Source organism: Rhinichthys klamathensis, unplaced genomic scaffold, assembly GCF_029890125.1.
Source record: "Rhinichthys klamathensis goyatoka isolate OS25496 unplaced genomic scaffold, OSU_Roscu_1.1 h1tg000006l_1, whole genome shotgun sequence".
Taxonomy (NCBI): domain Eukaryota; kingdom Metazoa; phylum Chordata; class Actinopteri; order Cypriniformes; family Leuciscidae; genus Rhinichthys; species Rhinichthys klamathensis.
The window spans coordinates 322,881-344,900 of NW_026606559.1; the positions used below are offsets into that span (position 1 = coordinate 322,881).

General features: G+C 37.8%; 2 protein-coding genes across 3 annotated transcripts in view; one reads left to right on the forward strand and one right to left on the reverse strand.

Annotated features, from left to right (window-relative positions):
- Positions 1–908: 908 nt before the first annotated feature.
- gpd1l (glycerol-3-phosphate dehydrogenase 1 like) lies at positions 909–9,152 on the reverse strand. The gene is made up of 8 exons (XM_056256891.1): positions 8,977–9,152; positions 8,442–8,619; positions 8,209–8,349; positions 6,757–6,895; positions 5,003–5,115; positions 3,027–3,263; positions 2,776–2,882; positions 909–1,549 (listed from the first exon to the last, which is right to left on the reverse strand). Exons 1-8 carry the CDS (start codon positions 9,018–9,020, stop codon positions 1,453–1,455), a joined length of 1,056 nt encoding a protein of 351 aa, XP_056112866.1. The 5' UTR covers positions 9,021–9,152; the 3' UTR covers positions 909–1,452.
- Positions 9,153–10,169: 1,017 nt separating this feature from the next.
- osbpl10b (oxysterol binding protein-like 10b) overlaps positions 10,170–22,020 on the forward strand; it is a 53,814-nt gene continuing 41,963 nt past the window's right edge. The window contains exons 1-4 of one of the 2 annotated variants that reach the window (XM_056256904.1): positions 10,170–10,605; positions 13,553–13,728; positions 15,390–15,469; positions 20,129–20,362. In XM_056256904.1, coding sequence (XP_056112879.1) covers positions 10,394–10,605; positions 13,553–13,728; positions 15,390–15,469; positions 20,129–20,362 — 702 coding nt within the window. In that variant the 5' untranslated portion in view covers positions 10,170–10,393. The remainder of the gene's footprint in view (positions 10,606–13,552; positions 13,729–15,389; positions 15,470–20,128; positions 20,363–22,020) is intronic. The other variant, XM_056256912.1, reaches the window with a different exon arrangement.

A 22,020-nucleotide genomic window follows, 5' to 3' on the forward strand; every position in this document is an offset into this window, starting at 1 on the left:
TGATCACATTCTCAGAGGAGAGAATACAGGACGGGTCATTAAACAACATGGAGCAGTTTGATATACTTCATCCACTGGAGTGTTACACTGAGCTCACTGCAACATTTGCACAGTTGAATACTTTTATATGATTCAAACTCTTACATGAACACTGAAAAAATAAAAACAACACAGGAATAATAGACACACTGTAACAGCTACATGCAAAAAAACTAATCTTTTTGGGTTAGGGTTAGGTATGACCTAACCGATTTGTAAGCACAGTACAGTGCTAAAAAAAGGCCATTATGGATTCAAACACTAGCTGATCACCTAACAAGCTCCCTTGTTTGAAAAATACAGATCTCATTCCTTCATTTTCATAGTACAACTACAGATTAAGTATTTTTAATGCTAATCTCCATAAAGATGTGAGTACTAAAACGGTAACGTGAACTGTTGTTCAGCTTTTCAGGATGCTAGAATGATTACTACATCAACGATTAGGGGTTTCAAACAAGATGTTAATGCATTCCTGAAGCTTAGATATGCAACATTGTATTATTTTAACACTAACACAATAAAAGTTGTAGTAGTCAACAATGTTGTTCTGTAACAAGTTTTCAGTCCTAAAAGGGGGTTGCTGGAAAGTTGAGATGACAGATTTCAGCCCCTTTTATAGAATATATTGTCATTTGAAACAAAACAAAACAACCTCAAACCCAAAGTGAGTCCATTAAAGTATTATTTGAACTGTCTGAGAAATGTTCCTGACCAGTAAGGCATCTTCACATTTAAAGAAATCTAAATCAAATGTCTCCCAAAATGTTAGGTGTAAATGGAAGTTTCAACATTTATCAACATGAAACAATCAGAACTGAAATAATGAATGTGTATACTTAGTATTAAACCTTAGTAAAGTATCGAACGATGTGTAAAATAACCCCCCTGTTTTCTGTTTTATTAAGGATAGTGGTATTGTGCTGGTTCAACAGGATATTAACACTCATGCTATTCATTGATTCTAGTCGCGTCGTGTTGCTCTCAATGTGGACGTGGAGTGAACTTTTATGATTAGATCTCTCTATGGTCATTTAAAAAAAATAAAAATAGGCATTTCATCTCATCTGTCAGTGAGGTGATATTGTGGACCATCCACAAGAGGGCAGTCAGACAGAGAGAAAATAGTTAAAAACTCCATATTGGCTCAAACAGAGTGAACAACACATGGCTTTTCCAAAAGAAAAACTGCGTACATTCTGTCATGCACAAAACCTGCGAGGTCGGAGGCAAACCCCTGAGTTCAAGCCTAACCATTAGTCAAAAACTGGAAAAGAGAAGCTTAAAATCTAACATTGTATGAGTATATAATAGAAAATGAGAAGTGTTAGAGGTTGGAGCACCTAACAGACCGTAGGGGACGGGGGTGGAGAAGGGGGGCAGTCGCCGGGGGTTCTGGTCCCTGTCAGACACTCACAGGTGCTCTGGATGGCTCTGCATGCAAGTGATCATGTCCTGAACCGGTTTGTCCTCGAAACAGATCTGATAAACAGCCGTGAACAGGGGGAACCTGGAGAATAATGCAGATTTGAGATGTCACCAATTTTGTAAATGCATCTTGACAATGAACATTGTGCCCTAGAGCGAGTCATTTAAACGCCAGGTTGCTCCAGGAGGATTGTCACAGCAGTAGACATGTTCTGTAAGTCACTCTGAATAATACACAGTCTGTTAAATAAAGAATAATCCCAATGTATCCTGTTGTTTTTTTAGGTGATAAAAGCACAAATCCCACCTTCTAGTATTAGGTACACTACTGTTCAAAAGTTTGGTTGCTAAGATTTTTTTTATGTTTTTGAGAAAAAGTCTCTTATTGTCACCAAGGCTGAATTTATTTAATTAAAATGACAGTAAAATCAGTTATATTGTGAAATATTAATATGATTTAAAATACCCGTTTTCTATTTTAATACATTTTAAAACATAGTTTATTCCTGTGATGCAAAGCTGAATTTCAGCATCATTACTCCAGTCTTCAGTGTCACATGATCCTTCAGAAATAATTCTAATATGCTGATTTGATCAATAAACATTTCTTAGTTCTTATTATTATCAATGTTGCAAACTGCTTAATATTTTGTGGAAAATGTGATACATTTCCTTTCAGGATTCTTTAATGAATAGAAAGAAATAGAAAATTTTGCAACATTATAAAATGCCTGTTTTGAACAAATTCATACATCTTAGCTGAATTAAAATGTAGCCTTTTAAACGGTAGTGTATGTAAGATCATTTTTTATCTAAATAAAAATTTCTAATAAAATTAACATTCTAAAATTAGCAAGTAGCTAGTTTAAACGCAACAAATGTCCGTACTTTCTCTAAAATGGGAATTATTATCCAATAATTAAAATCATGTTATAATTTTGACATCCTGGCACATTTTTTAAAAGCATTTAATTGGTATTTTTATTTTGTTTACTAGAATTACTAGAAAATCACCACACTTTTCAGATGCTTCGGCGAAATAATAATTCCATACATAAAAAAAAAGAGATTTTTACTCTGCAAATGTCTTATAATGCATCAAAAATAAGCACATTATAAAATTCTAGAATCAGATCTCTTTTATATGGACTGTATTGCTAGGATACAATTTTTTAACTTTAGATTTTTATTCAGTATTGTGTCACGTGCATGAACACCATGTCAGGAGAATGTCAACCGACATAAAGGCTAATGCAAATATATAATAGAGTTATAATAACATGACAGCCACAAAATGGTTACACATACTTATCCACTAGGCCCTTCTGTTTGAGGATGTGATAAACCTCAGCAGAAGTCAATGGTCCCTGAAGCTTTTGTCCATTTAACATCTCCTTCTCAAGTTCCTCGATGCTCTGAAAGAAAAATAAATCTGTATTGATCTTTTGTGCATCAGCAAATGTGCCTAATGCTCAGCATCTTCCTTCAATCCATAAAACGTACATTACATGCCATCAGGCAAGTGGAGAAAAACAGAAACGGATGGGTTTTCTGTTTACCTTCCCTGTCCTGGCAAAAGCCTCTGCCACGCGACGGTTTCGTCCTCCGTAGCAGGTGGTGATGAGGTCAGCCACGCCGCAGCTCTCGAGGAATGTGGCGGAGGACACGGAATCGTCTTTGCTGAAGAGTTTGGCGAAAGCGATCATCTCCATCAAGCCCAGCCGGATGACGGCTGCTTTGGTGTTGTCTCCACACCGCAGACCGTCACAGAAGCCTGCGCCCACTGCAACAATGTTCTAAAACAGGGACAAATAAGGATGGAAAGGTTATTAGAATGCCAGAATGGTGCAATGCATCCAGCACTTTCCAGAAATATGGTACAAATTAGTGTCCAGCCTATTAACTTTGTAAGCGATAAAAGCATAAATGCTATATTATATACGCTACTGTTCAAAAGTTTGGGATTTGTAAGATTTGTTTTGCTCACAAGGCTTTATTTATTTGATTAAAAACTGTCAAATTATGAAATATTATTACAATTTAAAATCATTTTTTATTTTAAAATGCAATTTATTCCTGTGATTGCAAAGCTGAATTCTTATTAGCCATTACTTTAGTTTTCAGTGTCACATGATTCTTCAGAAATTGTTCTAATATGCTCAAAATAATGGTGAAATAAGCAAGCAAGGGTTATTAGAATACCAGTAAGATCTAAATCGGGGGTTCTACGCAACAAACTTCTGCATTCATTTAAACAGGTTGCATTACTTCCGGTTCTTTCTTTATTTCAGGTCTTTTGTATAGAGCAGTTTTACTCCAGACGCCTTTAAAAGGAGCAAGCAAAGATAAGCATAAGCATCCATCGCATATGCAGATTGATATCTAAAAAATGTTTTACTTTTGCTTCTTCTCACTAACATTTAGATATTTAAATCGAATAAAACGCCAACACAATAAAAAAAAAACGAACTAGGTTTGCTGATTACCTCAAAAGTCCATAGATATCGCCGTCAGTTCGTACTGTCGTTAACACTTTCTCCGACAAGCAGATGCAATGAGACATGTTTTCCTGTTTTGTTTATGTGACGTTCGGCATAAAGCCTATTGGTAACTTTGGCAAATCAAATACTAATGGACTTTACATAAATATTCTGGGCTGGACATGTCTATGTGCAGAATCTATGGCAGATATACAATTACATAGAAAAAGAATGTAACAAATAACCAACAGATGATTCACTTAGAAAAGTAGTCCCTCCTCAAAAATGATGGAAATAACTTTACAGCTGATGCACAAATTTACAGCGGAGAGGAAGAGAATAAGTTAGATTTGGGACTGTTTATCAAAGCGTAACAAAGCTATAATTTGGCTTTGGCAGACACATTTGGACAAATTTTACGATACTTTCATGGTGCTTTTCTGTCTCTTTCGAGGTTGACAGCTTAAATTCCCATTCACTTTTATTATATGGGGGGAAAAAGTACATTCTTTATTTAACATATTACAAAAAATAAAAATAAAAATCATAATATATTATGGGGTTGCAACATCATTTTTTAATAGAAATTCTGTTATATTTATTTAGCGTCGTGTCACTCCAAACCTGTATGACTTTCTTTCCTCTGCAGAACACAGAAAAGGTTTTGAAGAATGTTGGTAACAAAACAGTTTTGGTGGCCATTGATTTCCATTGTATGGATAAAAATAATGCCACCGAGACATTTCTAAAAACTTCTTTTATGCTCCACAGAAGAAAGTAAGTCAAAGTTTTGGAATGAAATGAGGGCGAATGAAAGATCTCTTTAGGTTATAAATAACCCAGAATATTTGTCAAAACTTGCCAATGTTACAACGATTTTTACAATGTATTTACGAGGAGGAAGACAGCGGCCTTACAGCATCTAATTGTAAATTCAGCAGCGCAAGCTCTTCTTTACACAGAGGTCTGAGTCGTGCCCCCGAAGCCCTGCATCTCAGGTGCCTGCATCCAGATATTTCCCTTGGGATGAGCAGCAAGACAAGACTGATATTTACCTTGAGGGCTCCACAGAGCTCTACTGTGTCAGCATCATCCACCACGGTGATTCTGAAGTTAGGCGTCTGCAGGAGCTCTTTGAACAAGTGGCCGTTCTCCAACACCTTGCTGCCTGTGGATCGAACAAAATGTTTGTTGAGATTTCCCATGGTGCTGCTTTTGAGGAAATTACTATGTGTACTACAGTACACCCATTTAAACATGAGAGTGAATCCCTTATATTTTCATTGTGTGTGTACGGAACACAGTTTGCTCAAGAAATTGCGATGACTGACATTGTGGTAATCACCATAGCAATGTTCTGCTGCCTTGTGTGTTTGATATCCGCTATTTTTGATCAAAGTAATATTACAGTATCCAAATACTCATGTTATATATATATATTTATTTATGTTCTACTATTTTAACTAAATCATTGCCAACAGAGCCGTCGTGGTTTGTCTATTCTTGGAAGGCTGCTTTGCAGAGCGTTCTCTTGAAGTGTTGCCATATCCACTTATTCTAAGCGTTTTTTGGGGTTGCTATAAAGTGATCAAGTTTATGGAGTTATTAAAGTGGGAAGGTGCAGGTCGCACTAGTTTGGTCTTATTTTTCTAACGTGCCTTTAAATATGCCATTAAAGGGATCCTAAATTGCCTTTTCAATTTTTCAACTTTAGTTAGTCTGTAATGTTGCTGTTTAAGCATAAAAAAGACCTGCAAGGTTACGAAGCTCAAAGTCCACTCCACAAAGAGATATTTTATTTAACAGAATTCACTTTCCAAGAACTACAACGAACGACTCGTTTGGACTACAAAGTGTTTTTTCCGGATCGTATGAAGTCATAATGTTACTCATTAAAACAATCCCCGCCCATGGAATATGCAAAAAAATGGGATGAGGCCTGGCTGAGCTGTGTTAGAGAAGACGGTGTTGATGCTGTCAAAGAGAAGCTGGTTTTTTTCCACCCTGTTCCCAAAACGGATCAGTTCTCACTTTGTCGGGACGATCTGTTGTTTATGGATCAAAACTTGTAAGTATGTCTTATTATTTGGAATTGCATTTTCTATTAACAGTTCCAATTATACGTTTTATGTTGTTGTTACGATGTAAACAAAGGGCAGAGCTTTGCCTGCGCTCGCCTGCTAGCCAACATTAGTGTTGATGTAGTGTTTACTGTAGCTTTTGTAAGCTCTCACTTTTGTAATACTGTTCACCACCCCTTAGAAAAATTAACCATTAAACATACTTAAGTCTGAATCAGGCTTGAAATTGACACCATACTTAATATTTACACCTGAGCAGATGAAACTCACGGTGAGGTAAGGGGGGTGGCATTTCCCAAACACGTGGTGTCAATCACAACACACTGGGATAGCTAACCAATCACAGCACATTTCATATTTCGGAAGGAGGGGCTTCATCGAACTAACGACGCGTTCGAGCCAGACTGGGGAGAGAGGAGCTGTAATAATGTAAAATATGTGAAAAAGAATGTGTTTTTGAACAATCAAGCATATTCTAGTACACACCAAAAACAAAATCTAGACTAAAAAGGGCATAATAGGACCCCTTTAACAACTGGTTGTCCAGTTCGGTTTCGTACACAATGCAACATTTTGTAAATGCGGTTGTCACTGCTGCAAATTAAACTTATACAGAACAGGATTAAACGTTAACAGGTGAACTGAATTTACCCGCAGTGTGTTCGTGGTCTATGTGGTTCCTTACAAGCACCCTATCTACAGTATTTTCTCAGTTTACATTCACTCACCAATGGTGCTCTCGCAGAACTTCTCGGCCGCCACTTCATTAGCAATGTTGGCCCCCATTAAGACACTGACATCGATGCCCATTTTTTCCCGGATGATGTCAGAGATGAGCTTCAATCCTTCTGGTCCTTCATCTATGCCCTACAGAGAAGGAAAAAAAGAGCGAATTCTATCAACACCAACGTTCTTTTAATGTAGCGTCACACCATTTCCCCCTCAGTAGATATAACTCTGAAACACAGATGTTAGGAGGACTATCTTTGCCTAATGACTCAAAGAATGAGGAGGAACACCAAAGCAGAACAAAAATAATAAGGGAGGTGGAATGAGTACACAGGAAATGGGCAGAAATCTGAAAAAGAAAACAGACAAACCATATCTTTTCAAATTAAACACGGAACACTGTGAGAAATGTAATGAGGCTACTTTTCAAATAGCGAAGTGAAGAAGATACGTTTAATTTGGTGAGGTACAACTACAGAGATGAAGCCCTGGGTGGCATAGTCAGTAACAGAGGAGACAAACTAGCACCAGGAGGTAATTTGCACGCAAAGAGTTTTTGCCAGCAGGACAGAGGGTCCTTTTTTACCCATGAGTCACTCCACATATGGTGCACTGTGCTGAGCTTTTAAAAAGACATCAAGTCTGAGACTTCTCAGCATTCTTCAGTCCTGAACATCCTGTCTGCATGGAAGAGGATTCTCAAGGTTTGACCAAAACTTGGGCTGTGTCCGAAATAGCCCCCTATACCCCCAATCACTATTTTTTACATTAGTCCACTAATATAGTTCACTGGAGGGAGTGAATGATGAGTGAGCGAATTCGGACACCGAGTGTGCCGGAAGGGCTGCTGCTTTTGCATTGTTTGTGCTTGCTGTTTAATAATCGTTTGAAATTTAGCAAACTTGCAGCTCCAGTAATAAGATGAAAAGATTTATCTTGAACTCTGTCATGGAAACTATGTATAAACCTTAATTAAACAATTTAACAATCAATTAAAAAGGAAGTTATACCTGTATGGTATTACGCTATACCCACATTGGACCAGCGAATTTTGAAAATTGATGGAGGGACAATTCAGCTGCGGGCACCATCTTCTGGTCAGACGAGGGGAATTCATTCAGTGTGCGACCCTCACAGTGCATTATGGGTATTCTCTAGCCGTTGAGCATACATCGGTTGTACACTCGGTATTGTGGTGCATTGTGGGATTGAATTAGTGCACAGTCACACACATTAAGAGCAGTGAGTAGTGAACACACTCGGGGAGCGATTAGTGGTTGGGTGAGCCATTTCCTGCCGGTATTGAGGATCAAACCTTACAAGTCCAACTTTCTAACCATTAGGCCACAAGTTAACTACCCCATAATAAAACCTTCCCTCTTCAGTATAGCTTAGGAAGCCTTTCAATACAAGTCAATTCTGCACAATGCAGATTTGCAGAGTATTCTCACTTTGATTAGTGTAATTCCACGAGCCTTCTCCGAAACGCAGCCGACCATCTCATCGCACAGTTTCCGGATGAATTGGTGAGGGACCACGAAAACCAGGAGGTCGGCACCATCCGCCGCATCCCGAAGCTGCGGCACAGCAACCTACCGGAAAAACACCATTAATCTGACACTTATTTCCACATCAGATCAAGCTAGCATTAAACAATATTTACGCACCCCACCCACTGTCTTACCACATTCTCTGGGAGTTTGTAGCCTGGAAGATACTTGACATTCTCGTGCTCTGTATTGATGATCTCAGAAAGCTTTTTCCCATTGACCGTTTCTTCAAACACCCACATCTTGACTGTTGTGGCAAAGCACTGGAGTTTCTGTGCATTGGAGCCAATAATTCTTGCAATAGCGGAGCCCCTTGGCACAGTACAACACAACAGTATATTTAATCAAAATGCCAGTCTGTTGTTAAACAGCAGTTCACTGAGACGTTTCAAGCAGGGTTTACAACCCTGAGAATCTGTTTTGCCAGCTGCAATCAAATGAGTGTTATGCAGCATGCAGCTCCATTAATCACTTGATTTTGCCCAGAATAACAATGTTTAACATATGGACCTGAACATCGATATGAATACGCAGGCAATTAAACTTGTGCTCCAGTTAATGTAAGTACTGTCTGAGCTATAGCAGTTGGTCCACGCCATATGTTCTATATATTAATCTCATTACCAATCACATATTGATCATATCTAATCATTACACGTTCATACTCACCAGTTTCCTGAACCAACAATACATACTTTCAGCGGAGCAGCCATCGCCACCTTTGCGATCAACTAGTGGATAAATGTTTCAAGTAAACAATATAGGCAATAATACTATAAAGTCAAGCAGTTTCTCGGTGGGAGGGAACGTGGTGGTCCACTTTTGACTGCGTCATCAATGATATCTAGGAATTCTGGGAGTTGTAGTTTTCTCTCTCATTTCTACAGGTTTCTTTTAGATGATTAAAATAGTTGCTGTAAAAACATTGACACACATTGGAGGATCATTTAATTCAGTTTATGTGTATAGCACTATATGGAAATAATTAGGCTATCCATTCTACTTGAGCAGATTTAAACCTAAAAAAAAAAATTAACAATAGCCTATTCAGTAAACCTATAGCTCATTATATGAATATCCATTAAATTAATGCATCCTCATAGTTTTCTTTCTTTCTTAATTTCTTTCTTTTTTTCACATGTTGCTCATAGAAGTAACAACATTTACACCTATTCCATCCTTTTCTTTTTGCAATGTGGTGGTCAAAACCTGGAAACTTTTTTACTGCTTATCTTTTGTTTTAGCCTTTTTTTTTGTAAAGACTTTGATCTACTTTTGTCTCAGACCCACAATTTCAAATGCTAAAATATGAAAATATAAAAACATGAATGGAAATTATCCCCCCCCCCCCACACACACACACACACAAATTACAAATGTTAAAATATGAAAACACAAAAAAATGAATGGAAATTATTTTTTGCGTGGAAATTATTATTGTTATTATTAATTACGACATCACAGTATAATTTTCACCCCAACGTACACAAAATAACAAAATACAGAAAAAAAATGTTGAAAATATAAATCATAAGTTAATCTTAAGTAGCTAGCAGAAATTAGCGACAGAAAGACAAATGAGTCGGCCACTTGCAACATAATTAGTCTACAAATTAATTACTAGTGAAAGTACATTTTTCAAGAGAGTTCATTTTAAATAAATAAATAAATGATAAGGTGAGTTTTTTATAATTTGTTGAATATTTTTATACTTATTCATTATTTAATTTGTATTGTTTTATTTCGTTTATTTATTATTATTTCACTTTTTTCATTCATTTTATTATTTCTTCGTGCCTATGATAATGAGGGGGCGTGGCTTTGCGTTCACTCGTCTCGCCTTCCTGATGCAGCATTCCTGTTTGAGGAGAGCGGGAGGGGAGTGACCACACACTGATTCCAATGGAAACACAGAGAAGCCCATTAAAGAGTCCAAGGCAAGGCAGCAAGATAAAAAAATGAAAGTAATCTCCAATCACGTCCTCTCCATACGATGATCATTTTAACAGTATCTTTGGTTTGGTTTTGAAACTGTGGATTTGGATTTTGAATCGTCATATTGTATGATCCAGAGTTTGGAATAATCATGGAAAAAACACTGAACATGTCGCATTCAGGGAGCAGTAAAGGAAAGTGTTCCGCGGATCTGGGGAATCCCGCACAGAGACAGGCAAGAAGCGGCTCGTATAGTCCGGGATCAGGGGCTGTTTCGGACTCTCATCCATCTCAGACCCAGAAGAGACACTTGGAGGGGATTTTGAACAAATACACCAATTTATTACAAGGTTGGCAGAGCAGGTAAAGAGTTTTTTTTGGGCGTTTGCTCACTCTTTACAACTTTTAAACCCTTACTAAATGTGGCAGGTTTATTAGTCCAATATGATGAAGATTGTTCACATTTCTGATCATATCATTCCTTCATTTTCATGACATCAGTATCTGGATCAAAGAATGAAGACACGTCATCTTCCAGCAATGCAAAGAAAGCGGTCTATTCCAATGCAATATGACGCTATGCATGAATGAAATTATATCTTTCACTGTTTAAATTTGTGGGATTCTCCCCCTGTTGATGCTGAGCATATGGGCAGCTTTATCCTCGTACTTCCATCGCATCTTAAGTTTTGGTCAAATATAGCACAATATAAATGAATAATGAAATTGATGTCGATCCGTTATGACATCATGCATGAAGTAAACAGTTTGGTTATATATTCTGTATATAGAATGTCTTATACAGAATGTCAAATCTTTGTTTGATGATTCTCCTAAAGGTTTTTGATTTGGACATCACTCTATATTATATAAAATAAAATATTTTTATCAAATAAGACTCCAGTAATGTTGCATTTTGTAAAATCTGATGCAATCTATTGAGATAGAAGATCCCACCTCTTAGTTTGCCTACCTGTTATCTAAGTTCTGGTGTTATGTAATAGGCGATTGTCTTATGATTTGATTTATCCTACAGTCTTATTGCAGATTGTATATAGTGTAATTGCATTAGTATGCTTAGTATACTGGTTGTATCTCTACAAAAGACACAAACTCTAATCTGGAAAGTTTTCTGCTTTTTAAAAACACATCAAAATATCATGATTTCATTAATAGTCCTATGTTTTAGAGGACCTTCCCAAAAATGTAAGTGTCTATTTGTAGTCAGGAATCTAAATGTGAAATGAGTCCTTTAACAGCTGAGCTGTGCAGAAACACTCCAAAGCAAGAGCCTCTCATTGAGAGCAGGAGGTTTTTTGTTTTTGTCGGATTTCATGGTTGTGTGTTCTGCAGGGTTGAGTGCAGCACAGCCCACAGTTAAGGCTCTTTCATCTGGGAGAGAGACTATGACTCATCCGTGATGGGAAATCCCTCACATCTATAATGTTGTGCTCATTCTCTTGCTTAGTCCAACGATCGATAAGGAAACAGGCCAAGCAAATAACGAGCATCAGGGTTACTGGCCCTCCGCAATGGCTCAGAAATAGCCCTCACGTTAACCCCAGCACTAGTCACTGTTTAGTGCTTAATGATTTGTGGGTGTGTGTGTGTATAACAGAGAGAGGTTTCCACACCACTCAATATTTTGACCTGATGAGAATTGGGCCTTGGAGAGAATAACTTGCTGAAAAGAACCGCTAAGAGAATGTCTATCACAAATGTAATTAATTCCCCCACTGACAGACACACATGTGAGCATGTTAGCACAGTTCGAGTTTGATTATGTCACATAATATGTCAAGCTATTCTTTGTAAAACCATGCATTTTTGAATAGCATGTAAATAATATAGAAATGGTATTATAACGTATTATACAATACATTGTGCCATGGTACCAGCATATATATATATATGTGTATATGTGTATATGTGTGTGTGTGTGTGTGTGTGTGTGTCTGTCTGTGTCTGTGTGTGTGTGTGTGTGTGTGTGTGTCTGTCTGTGTCTGTGTGTGTGTGTGTGTGTGTGTGTGTGTGTGTGTGTGTGTGTCTGTGTCTGTGTCTGTGTCTGTGTCTGTGTCTGTGTCTGTGTCTGTGTCTGTGTCTGTGTCTGTGTCTGTGTCTGTGTCTGTGTCTGTGTGTGTGTGTGTGTGTGTGTGTGTGAAATGTGACCAAAAGTAAATACATAAAAAAGTAAACATGTTATTAAAATGTATAACAATTTATGTATATTTTAATTTTTTTTAAACTAAGACCTAATCCTAGCTTAATCTAAGCCCTGTGAAACCAGGCCATAGAATAAACTAGGTCTAATTAGGTCTTAGTTTAATTAGGACATTTAAGTAGCTTTTATAAACTTGCCTTAGATTGAAACATTACTGGTGTGCATCTTTAGACAAAACAATGGCAATGACATATTGTAAGATTTTCAGTTAAAAAAGCTCAAATATGCATTTTAGTCTGGAACTAGGCTTAAGCCTTGTCTGTGAAACTGGGGGTATATTTTTTAAAGGGTGATGCGGTATAACACAATGTTCTTTTTTCACACTGGGGTAAGCAAATGTCACCAAAGGTCCACAGTGATTGTCTGTCCTGCACCATCAAAAGCAATGCATTTGTTGCTGCTTTGATCTTCATACTTTTAGCTGCTCTTTAAAATAATGATGTGTGTATGCCTAGCTTTCAGAGACCCCATCAGAGAGACTGTGGAAGAGAAACTGGCAGCACATCCATTTTTTACTAAGAGGGTGGCTGTTGTGTTATAGCACCCAAACCGTGTGATTACAATCCATTCCCTGCAGAGTTACGATCCCGTATAAAGCACCTCTCTGGTTGGCTCTGACAGTGGGGAACCAGACATGGCATGTAATGCATCACGAATAATGAGATAGAAAGAGAGAGAGACAGTAATAATGGCCACCGTAAAGCTCTCATAAGCTTTTTGTTGTAGGCCAGTTATACTGCATGTATGTTGTGTTTTCTAAGGCAAGCATCACTGTTACTACTGCTCATACTTTTGAAGTATTAAACTTTGGTGCATATTGTAACTCGCCCGACAGGTTTCTGTTACGGACATAAATAATACCTTAATTCTTGCAGCATTTTGAGAAGAAGTCCTGCTACTTTTCTAAGCGATCAGACTTAGAATTTTCAACCACTCAAAATTTGAGCAACCTCATAGCAAAACCAACGAGAACACCCTAGAAAATGCATATAATGCAATACACTCAGAACACATCAGGCATCACTCGCTGTCAAAATCCAGGTTAGTTGTAATGTCATCATCTTCTCCTCTCTGTCTTTCGTCATGCAGGTACTTTGTGTTGGACCCTGAGCTTGGCCAACTTCAGTATTTCATCAACGAGCACAATAAGGACCAGAAGCCACGAGGGTCTCTGCCCCTCATTGGCTCCTCGGTGGCCCTAAGCGACGAGTTTCCCTTCATGTTCACAGTCTATGCTGCGAATGGAGATCTCTTCAAACTGCGGGGTGAGTGTCCTCTCGTCTTCGTGGGTTTGAATCTTTTGCTTTTGCTTTTAACATGGTCATTTGTGTCCGATTTGATCCCTCCCGCCTCAATCATCCTTTAACTTGAGTCACCTCGTGCTATGTCTCTTAAGGAAGAATCTCTTTGAAAACTGTTTTCCCCTCAGGCATCCCTCTTTATCTGTGATTTAGTTGTCCACGCTCACCCTTTCTTTCCCGCCAGCTACTTATACATCAGATTAGATCTCTATACTTCTCCCTCTCTCTGTTTCTCTCTGTCATCTCAAGTACGCCTAGAGTTTTTTCATGGTTGGCATTCACTGTGTGCCACAATTTTTTATGATGGTTTTACATCAAAATTCTCTGTCAGTTCGGGGTGACTCTGAGAACTCATTTAGACTGTATCAGGAGTTTACAAGCAAAATGCCACCAGCCAAATCGGCCATTTGTAACAAAGGCAATTTCGGAGAGGTTGTGAGAGGATGAATTTCGCAGGAAATAAGCTGTCACCTCCAGCGTTATTCCCAGAAGTTTGACAAAGCCTCGTCTGCTCCCAGTGTTCCAGTCTTCTGAAATGATAATCTTCAGGTGCTGTTTTTCTCATTTCACACCTTCCCTCAATCTTACCCCAGGTAACAGACAAGCCACAAATTGAGTTTTTTGGTCTTGTGTCGGTGAAAATACTTGCATTTGTTCTACCTGGGTAACCATACAATACCTAATGGTTTATCATAGGCCATATAAAAACCCTGTCTGATATGCAACTTCAGCGTGTGCCGAAATGTTAATAATTATTCACTGAAAATCATAAAGCTTATGACATTTGGTTTCATAGGATAAAAAAGACTAATTATTTCCATGTTTGTTTGTTTTTTGCCACAAAATTATGTTTTATTATGTACAGAAAGCGAGAGAAAGTCTCTTTCTCTTGCTCTCTCTCCCACTCAAACGAGCACACATACAGTACGGACACACACTCGCACAGAAGCCTGTTGTCTTCGCTGCTCTGATGATTTTTTTGGAGTAAAATAGTTTAGCAACTTAAAAGCTACATGACATTTCTCTCTAGCGAGGTAGTAATGGCGCTGTTCTTGAAGCAGGTAAACGTATAGTTTCGCTATTAGTAGAGTTGCTGCTTCCGAACTCTGTTGAGAGATGCACAGACTCAGGTAATTCACACACGCTTAATCTCTCTCTCTCTCTCTCTCTCTCTCTCTCTCTCTCTCTCTCTCTCTCTCTCTCTCTCTCTCTCTCTCTCTCTCTCTCTCTCTCTCTCTCTCTCTCTCATTAGTCTGCTGTCAATGGCTCAAGCCTCCGTTACTATAGCTCTAAAATTACGTTTTGGAATTAGCAATGGAAGCGTGGAATGAGATGCGTAAGAAATTAATCCTACACACACGAGCGTTTCAAGGTCAAAAATATGATGTCTTGAATGTCTTAAAATTCAACATCTGAACAATGTCTTGAGGTGTGGTAGCGAATAAGTGGAATTATTGACTCCATTACTCCGCTTCACATTGTGGCCGCATTACCACCTCGGGTGTGCATTATTTTCAAATAATTCAAAGGCCAGTCGTCAATTATTCCTTACTTATTGGATTAAATTAGCTATTGAGACAACATGAATGAATGTGGCCATTTCTAGTATGTGTATCTTCTTCTAGCTTGTGATGCACGTGAGCAGCAGATGTGGATGACCCAGCTTCAGCTGTGTGCCCGACGCCACTCAGACGGCAGCGCCAAGGTAACCCAGTTACATTTAACTCGGCACACTGTGCTCTCATTTCCTTCCTTTACATCTCTTTCGCTCCCTTTTGCTTTTAAAACCAGTCTGCTCGAGGCTCTCCTCCTTTGATTTAGTTCGCCCTGTCATCGACAATGTACTTACTGTCCTATCTGTAAGTGCCTCTTGTCATCCTTCCTGTCTTTGTCTCTTTCTCTCTCACACACACAGACATTCTCTGTACTGACTGACTCGCTCTCCATTTCCTCTGACCTCTCCAGGCGCTACTCCGATGATAAACTGCCCCTGTAGTCGTGTGATTTGTGATGCTGCTTACTTTCTCTGTCTCTTTTCAGCAGAGAATAAAGTTAATCACATGATTGAATATAAGGTTCGTTGTAATGGGTGGCATTTCCAATGAGGTCTTGAGTTTGCTTATTTGGTTGAGATGTGCTATTACTTTTTTACCTGCGATTTGCGGATGATACAACAGGTGAAAAAAAATGGTAGTTTTAGTTCACAAATAACAACATTGCATTGATGGAGCCTTCTGTGACATTTTCTTCAGAAAATGTGAAGAAGTATTCTAATATTATAATCATGCTCATATATACAGAATTGCTATTGTTATTCACAGGTTTTAGTTATGATTATTATAATTCAGTGAGCAATAAAACTGCTGTATGGATATGATTTATACAGGTAACAGCTCGCCTGACATGATCATTTACTGTAAGTGTAGACTCATTTCTCTTTTATCCACATGGCACGGTTTATCTTTGTCCAAAAATATATGCAACAGTTTGATACTGAGAGGAGAAACAGACTTATCTTTATTGTGTCAGTTCACATACCATGTGACAAAAACACACTGCTTGTCACGCATTGTTTCCCACTATTGTCTGACTTTGAACAGATAGTGATTTGTATGTTTAACCTTTACTGAGTTAATCTTTAAGCGTTCGCCTCCTTAAAAACGTGTCATTTAAACATGCCTCAAGATGCAAAATGTTTGTTTCGTAGCCTAAAAGTTAATGTTAAATGCTGAAATACACATTCGACACTGGTTCAGACAGATGGTGTTTTTTCCAATTATTTATTGTAATTTTCAGCGCTCTTGAGTGTCAGAAAATGATGGTAACTCCAGCCAGATCTGAAAATGAGTGTTTACATATAGGTGAGACCAGCATTATCCACTAATTTAGAGCGTGGGTTAAATGGAATGGAATTTAGCCTTGAGGCTGAATCATTGTTTGACTTCTATTAGCATTCATTTTCAATATATGACCAACAAATGGTAGTCTAATAACACAACCCAGTGTTAGCTGCTAATGTATTCTAAAAGAAGAAAAATCCTTGCAGTCTATTTGATTAATCACATTATAATCACATTATAAGGAAAGTCATTTGAAACCACGGAAATCTGGGCCTTGTCTTCATCATCGGCCTAAGGCCAAATAACCAGTGTGTTATATTTATTCATTTAATGACTAAATCCATAATGCATGCAACAGATGCTCCATGGATTCTTTATACCCAGTTTACTTATTTTTAATTTTAAACATAACTGTAATAATTGGTGTATATATTTAATTATTTACTGGCACTGCACTGAATCTAATTATTACCTGCTGCAGTGTTAGCACGGTACTATTATGTTTTTGCATTATGTAATTTTGTCAACTTACAAAAAGGTTATAATTTTAGATAGATGTTGCTTTAAACAGCATGCCACTCATACAACGGTTTGTTTAATTTTACAGAGACTTGAGTTTATGAAGGCAAAACCGCAGCTATTGGCTCTATTTACACAACATTACACACAATTTTTTTAAGTTGCCCCACATGGGACTCAGACTCACAATCTATGGGTCAGGTTCCTGTCGCTCATCTTGTTGTGCCACTGGAAAGACGTGTTTTCACAGAGATGCCAAAAGCTGGCCACAGTACCTCTTGTCGTCTAGGCATGTGCCAAACAGGATTCGATCCCACGACCTGAATGGTCGCTGTTTCACCAGGCTGCCGAGGAGAGCCTTCGGTGTTAGAATGAGCACACAAAAGCATGACTTAATATTTTAACCAGATTAGCATGCTAAAATAACTTAATCCTAATGTCGTTTATGGTTAATCTGATAGCTGAAGAGAGCCACATTAGAAAGAATGGCAACTGGTTAGCATGTTAACCAACTAGCATGCTAAGCTAACTAGCATAAGATAACAAACACAGGCAGCGTCAACTTTGGAGAGATATTTCTCAGGAACGGTAACGAATATCAAAAATTTGTTCAGTAATTTCTGTGCGTGTAAATCTTTGGACAAAACTGGGCAAAATTTGTCGCAGTAGCGAAAAAACTGCTTTTCATTTGCTTCAATTTGGCAGACAGACACATTTTTGGAAAATGATAAACGAGATATCGTCGGAATTGGCATAAACCAAGGAACATAATGACACAAAGAAATCACATTTTGAACTATGTTTCCAAAAGTTATAAGCGTTTTTGCAAAAAAAAAAACTTATATCTCTAGAACATTAGATCACGCTGTGTTCAAACTTCTCAGGTATCTTCAGGACATGTCAAATCGTTTAAAAGACGGTATCATCGGATTTGGCATGACACAAGGAATCCATAGACACCAAGATCATGATTTTCAACATTTCAAATGTTCAACAGTTATTAGCAAAAATAGCCATTTTCCAGATCCCATGACCTGTAGGTGGCGCTGTTCACAAATTTGGCATGGACCCTCAGATCACGGTTCCAATGAAGTTTACCAATTTTCATTTTGATTGATCAAAGTTTGGCCGAGATACAGCCTCTGAACCAATTTTGGGTCTACCTCGTTAAGTCAGCTACAATACAACTTTTGAACTAAGTTCAATAAAAAAAATCTGTCATTTCTGTGCAGCTCAGTCCAAAAATAATCTGAGCCAATTTTCGTATGAATTGGACAAAATTTTAAGGAGTGGCGAAAAAAATTTAATACTGTCCTTTCTAAATGGCCACTACTGTAATGGGCAGAGTCTTAATGTAAGTTTTTGAATGTGATCAGCATGATGAGAGGAATCAGGTGCACTAAGTTTCATTTTTCCAGATCAAAGGGTTCAAAAGTTATAACTATTTGAAAAGTGAATTTTTGAACTAGTAGTGGTGCTATAGAGTTGGCCCAAAGTTGGTTTAGATTACTATTCATTACCATCACTCAAAGTATGCCAATTTTCATCATTTTCCTACGGTTCATAGGTCTGTCTTTGACTCCCATTGGGTAGGAATTATAATCAAGTAAACTTAAAATTCCAATAGGGGCTACTATATAATAACACACACACACACACACACACACACACACAATCTTTTTGTGGTTTTAAATCACAGCTGAAATCTTAGACGTCTGTACAATGGGCTGCCGTTTGACTGCAAACATAAAGGGTGGGGGAGCTCCATCAGACCTGAATAAAATACTCATTCCGGCTTGCACAGAAAACCTCGTAGTGTGATCTCATTTTGGGCCGTATCAAAGAGTGCGATCTTCATCCAGCCTAAGAGTCCATTTTGAAACTCCCAGGAGTGCAATGTTCCCTGTAGTTTCGTATGAATGCACAGGTGCTATTACATTTTGTTTTATTTTGACCTAACCACATCCTCTGTTTATATTTAATATTTTTGTGGAAAACATGATACTTGTTTTAATGAGTCTTTGATGAAAAGAAAGTTTAAAGAAACAGCATATATTTGATTAAAAAAATACAGTAAAAACTGTAAAATTGTGTAATATTATTACAATTTTAAATAAATGGTTTCTATTCGAATGAATTTTGAAATGTAATTTATTCCTATGATGGCAAAACTGAATTTTCGGCATCATTACTCCAGTCTTCAGTCACATGATCCTTCAGAAATCATTTTGATTTGCTGCTAAAGAAACATTATTATAATCAATGTTGAAAACAGTTGATCTGCTTCATATTTTTGAAAAGCATTTGTTTTAAATATAAGTAATTGTAAAAATAAAATACCCCAACTTTTGAATGGTAGTGCACATTAAATAATCGACCCAAACTATGGATGAGAATAACGATCGTTTGTAAAAGCCATGAAGCAGAGCGGTAAAATACACTCCCAAGTCTTCAGTAAACCCAGAAGCATTGTAGAAGAAAGTTTTGCTCATTGTTTTAAACAAAGTATAAATCTAGTTAGACTTGCATTTTAGTGACATTTGTGAAGCATGCATTAGACACTTGCCTTTGCGCGTTTTTCATCAGCAGCGCACTAAATGCTTTTGTGAATCATGGAAAAATGATGATGTCTATGATTAGCTTTGATGGAATGAGATTGCATTTCTGAGGTGTAGCTTTTAGAGATGAAAGCATTTGAAACGAGTGACAACCTTTATCTCTCTGCTGCGGAGAACAGGACTCCACAGGAAGCTCTCTCTCCTCCTCTCTCTGCCGTCTCATATTCTCATCTTCCACCATGCGATGCGATGCGATGCGCTTGCTTCCTCTCCCCCTCCCTGTCTCTACGTGGCTGCTGTCTTGGTCGTTTCAGGCCGATGATGCTCTTTTGCGTGATGGTAGACCGTGCTGGTGGCACAGGGCCTGTTCCTGTGCCCGTGGGGAAGCGAGGTCTGGGCGGCTGCTCTTCCTCTCGTTCCTGCTGCCATTGCTGCTGTCTCTTTCAGGGCTGCACCTCCTCCTCCTCCTGCAACACCTCCTCTTCCTCCTCATCCGGCCGGACCCGCAGCTTCTCCCTGCACCCACACCCCGTCCCACAGTGCTCCTCCATCTCCGCCCAAAGACAGACCCCCCAGCACGGGACGCCCGCTTCTGTCATCTCCATCACCCACCACAAGTCCCCCACCGCCAGCCACCGGGCCTGCAGTCAGCACCCTGCAGGACTGCACCAGGTCAAAGAGGTATGAACAGCGTCAGACAGAGCCAGCTAGACATTGCTATTAAACAAACTGATGTTTTACAGAGTCTGTCAGGGTTTTTAATTTGATTTAACCCTTGGATGCAAATTTTGTAGGATTTTTTTTTAGCAGTTCAGATTTTTTTCCGGCTGTCAATATTTTCACTTGCCCCACCACAACAATTACTAATTTTGTTTTTAGCAATGTATTTTTATTAAAACATGTTATAAAAAAATAAATGTTGGATATAAATAAAGAAAATACTTATTTATTAAATATAATTAAATATTTGTCTATTAAATTTGTATATAATATAAGTATAAAAGTATATTTTATATAAAATAAATTTTAATTTAACAACCAAATATTTAAATACGAATTTAATATATAATTATAAAAATGTATATGTAATTTTCTTTCTGTAAATGTATTCTTTATGTGTAACTTTATATATAATTTGATATATCTTTTTGTGTTAAATGTTACATTTTAGTTGCATAAACTTTCATTTCTATGTTCGTTTGTTAATTAAATGTTTATTTTTAGCACCATATTTCTATATAAAATATGAAAGAAGTGATATAACAATATAGAAAGAAAATATAATATAAAATATGATGTATACATTTAGTGCTGTCAAATCGATTAATTGTGAAAAACGTGTATAAATATATATATATACATATATATACACTGTGTGTATATGTGTAGCCTATTTATACATAAACATATATATTTACAAACTTTTAATCGCGATTAATCGATATGACTAATACACACACACATTTCTTTAAAATAAAACATTTGTTTAATATGATGCAATACATTCCTTACTGGTTTGTAATTTTCATCTTAACTGATGCTTTTAAGTCAGTCAGAAATCTATTTGGCTGTGTCTACAAAAAGCTCATCTCTGTTAGCCAGGCTAAAAATAGGCGTTCTGTCTGTAGTAGATGTTATACATAAAAGGGTTAAATATAGAATGTTGTCTCTGTTCTGCTGAGGAGTTTTGGGTTGTCACATGTTAGTAGTTATTAAACATAGCACAATGCCTCTTGCTTTAAGCTTTAAGGCTTGACAGAGGTCCAGTATGCAGTCAGCAGCACTGGCAGTTTTGAGCTGACTCCCTTACGGAGCGTCTCAACATTAGCCGGCCTGCGAGTGCTGCGTCAGCATCAGAAACTGGCTGTTCAGCAGGAAGCTTCTGTCATCACATTGTTTTGACATTGTTGCAGTGATACCTTAGTCACGATGGAGTGAGGGTGTTAGAAATGGTCAGTTTTTGACACAGAACTATGCAAATTAGACTCTTTCTCATTCATGTTTATTACAATTGTCAATTACAATTTCCTGATTACAGTAATTAGCGCTAATTGCTAAGACTAGCATCACTAGGCTATTGCTCATGCTTAGGATTTGGATGAATTCCTAATCCTAAGTATTAATCTTTGGCACGTAACTCGCCTAGTACTGCCTGTGCTATGAAAACACCTCAAACTGCTTAATCAGACTGAACAATGTTTTGTAATCTAAATAGTCTCAGACTTGAAATGAAGAAGGGAGGCGAGCCATACCATACGAGTCCAGAATTTTGCTATTGACAGACATTAAACCATTCAGAACGTACAGTTTGTATTTGCGTTAAACTATTTGCGCATAAC

Bases quoted from the DNA above. Each gene is read 5' to 3' on its own strand.
- gpd1l (XM_056256891.1), bottom strand. From the start codon at position 9,020: ATGGCTGCTCCGCTGAAAGTATGTATTGTTGGTTCAGGAAACTG. The intron at 8,350-8,441 runs GTAAGACAGTGG...TTTTTCCGGTAG, and splicing joins ACAAACTCCCAGAGAATGTG to GTTGCTGTGCCGCAGCTTCG. The intron at 3,264-5,002 runs GTAAATATCAGT...TCCCTGTTTTAG, and splicing joins AGCTCTGTGGAGCCCTCAAG to AACATTGTTGCAGTGGGCGC.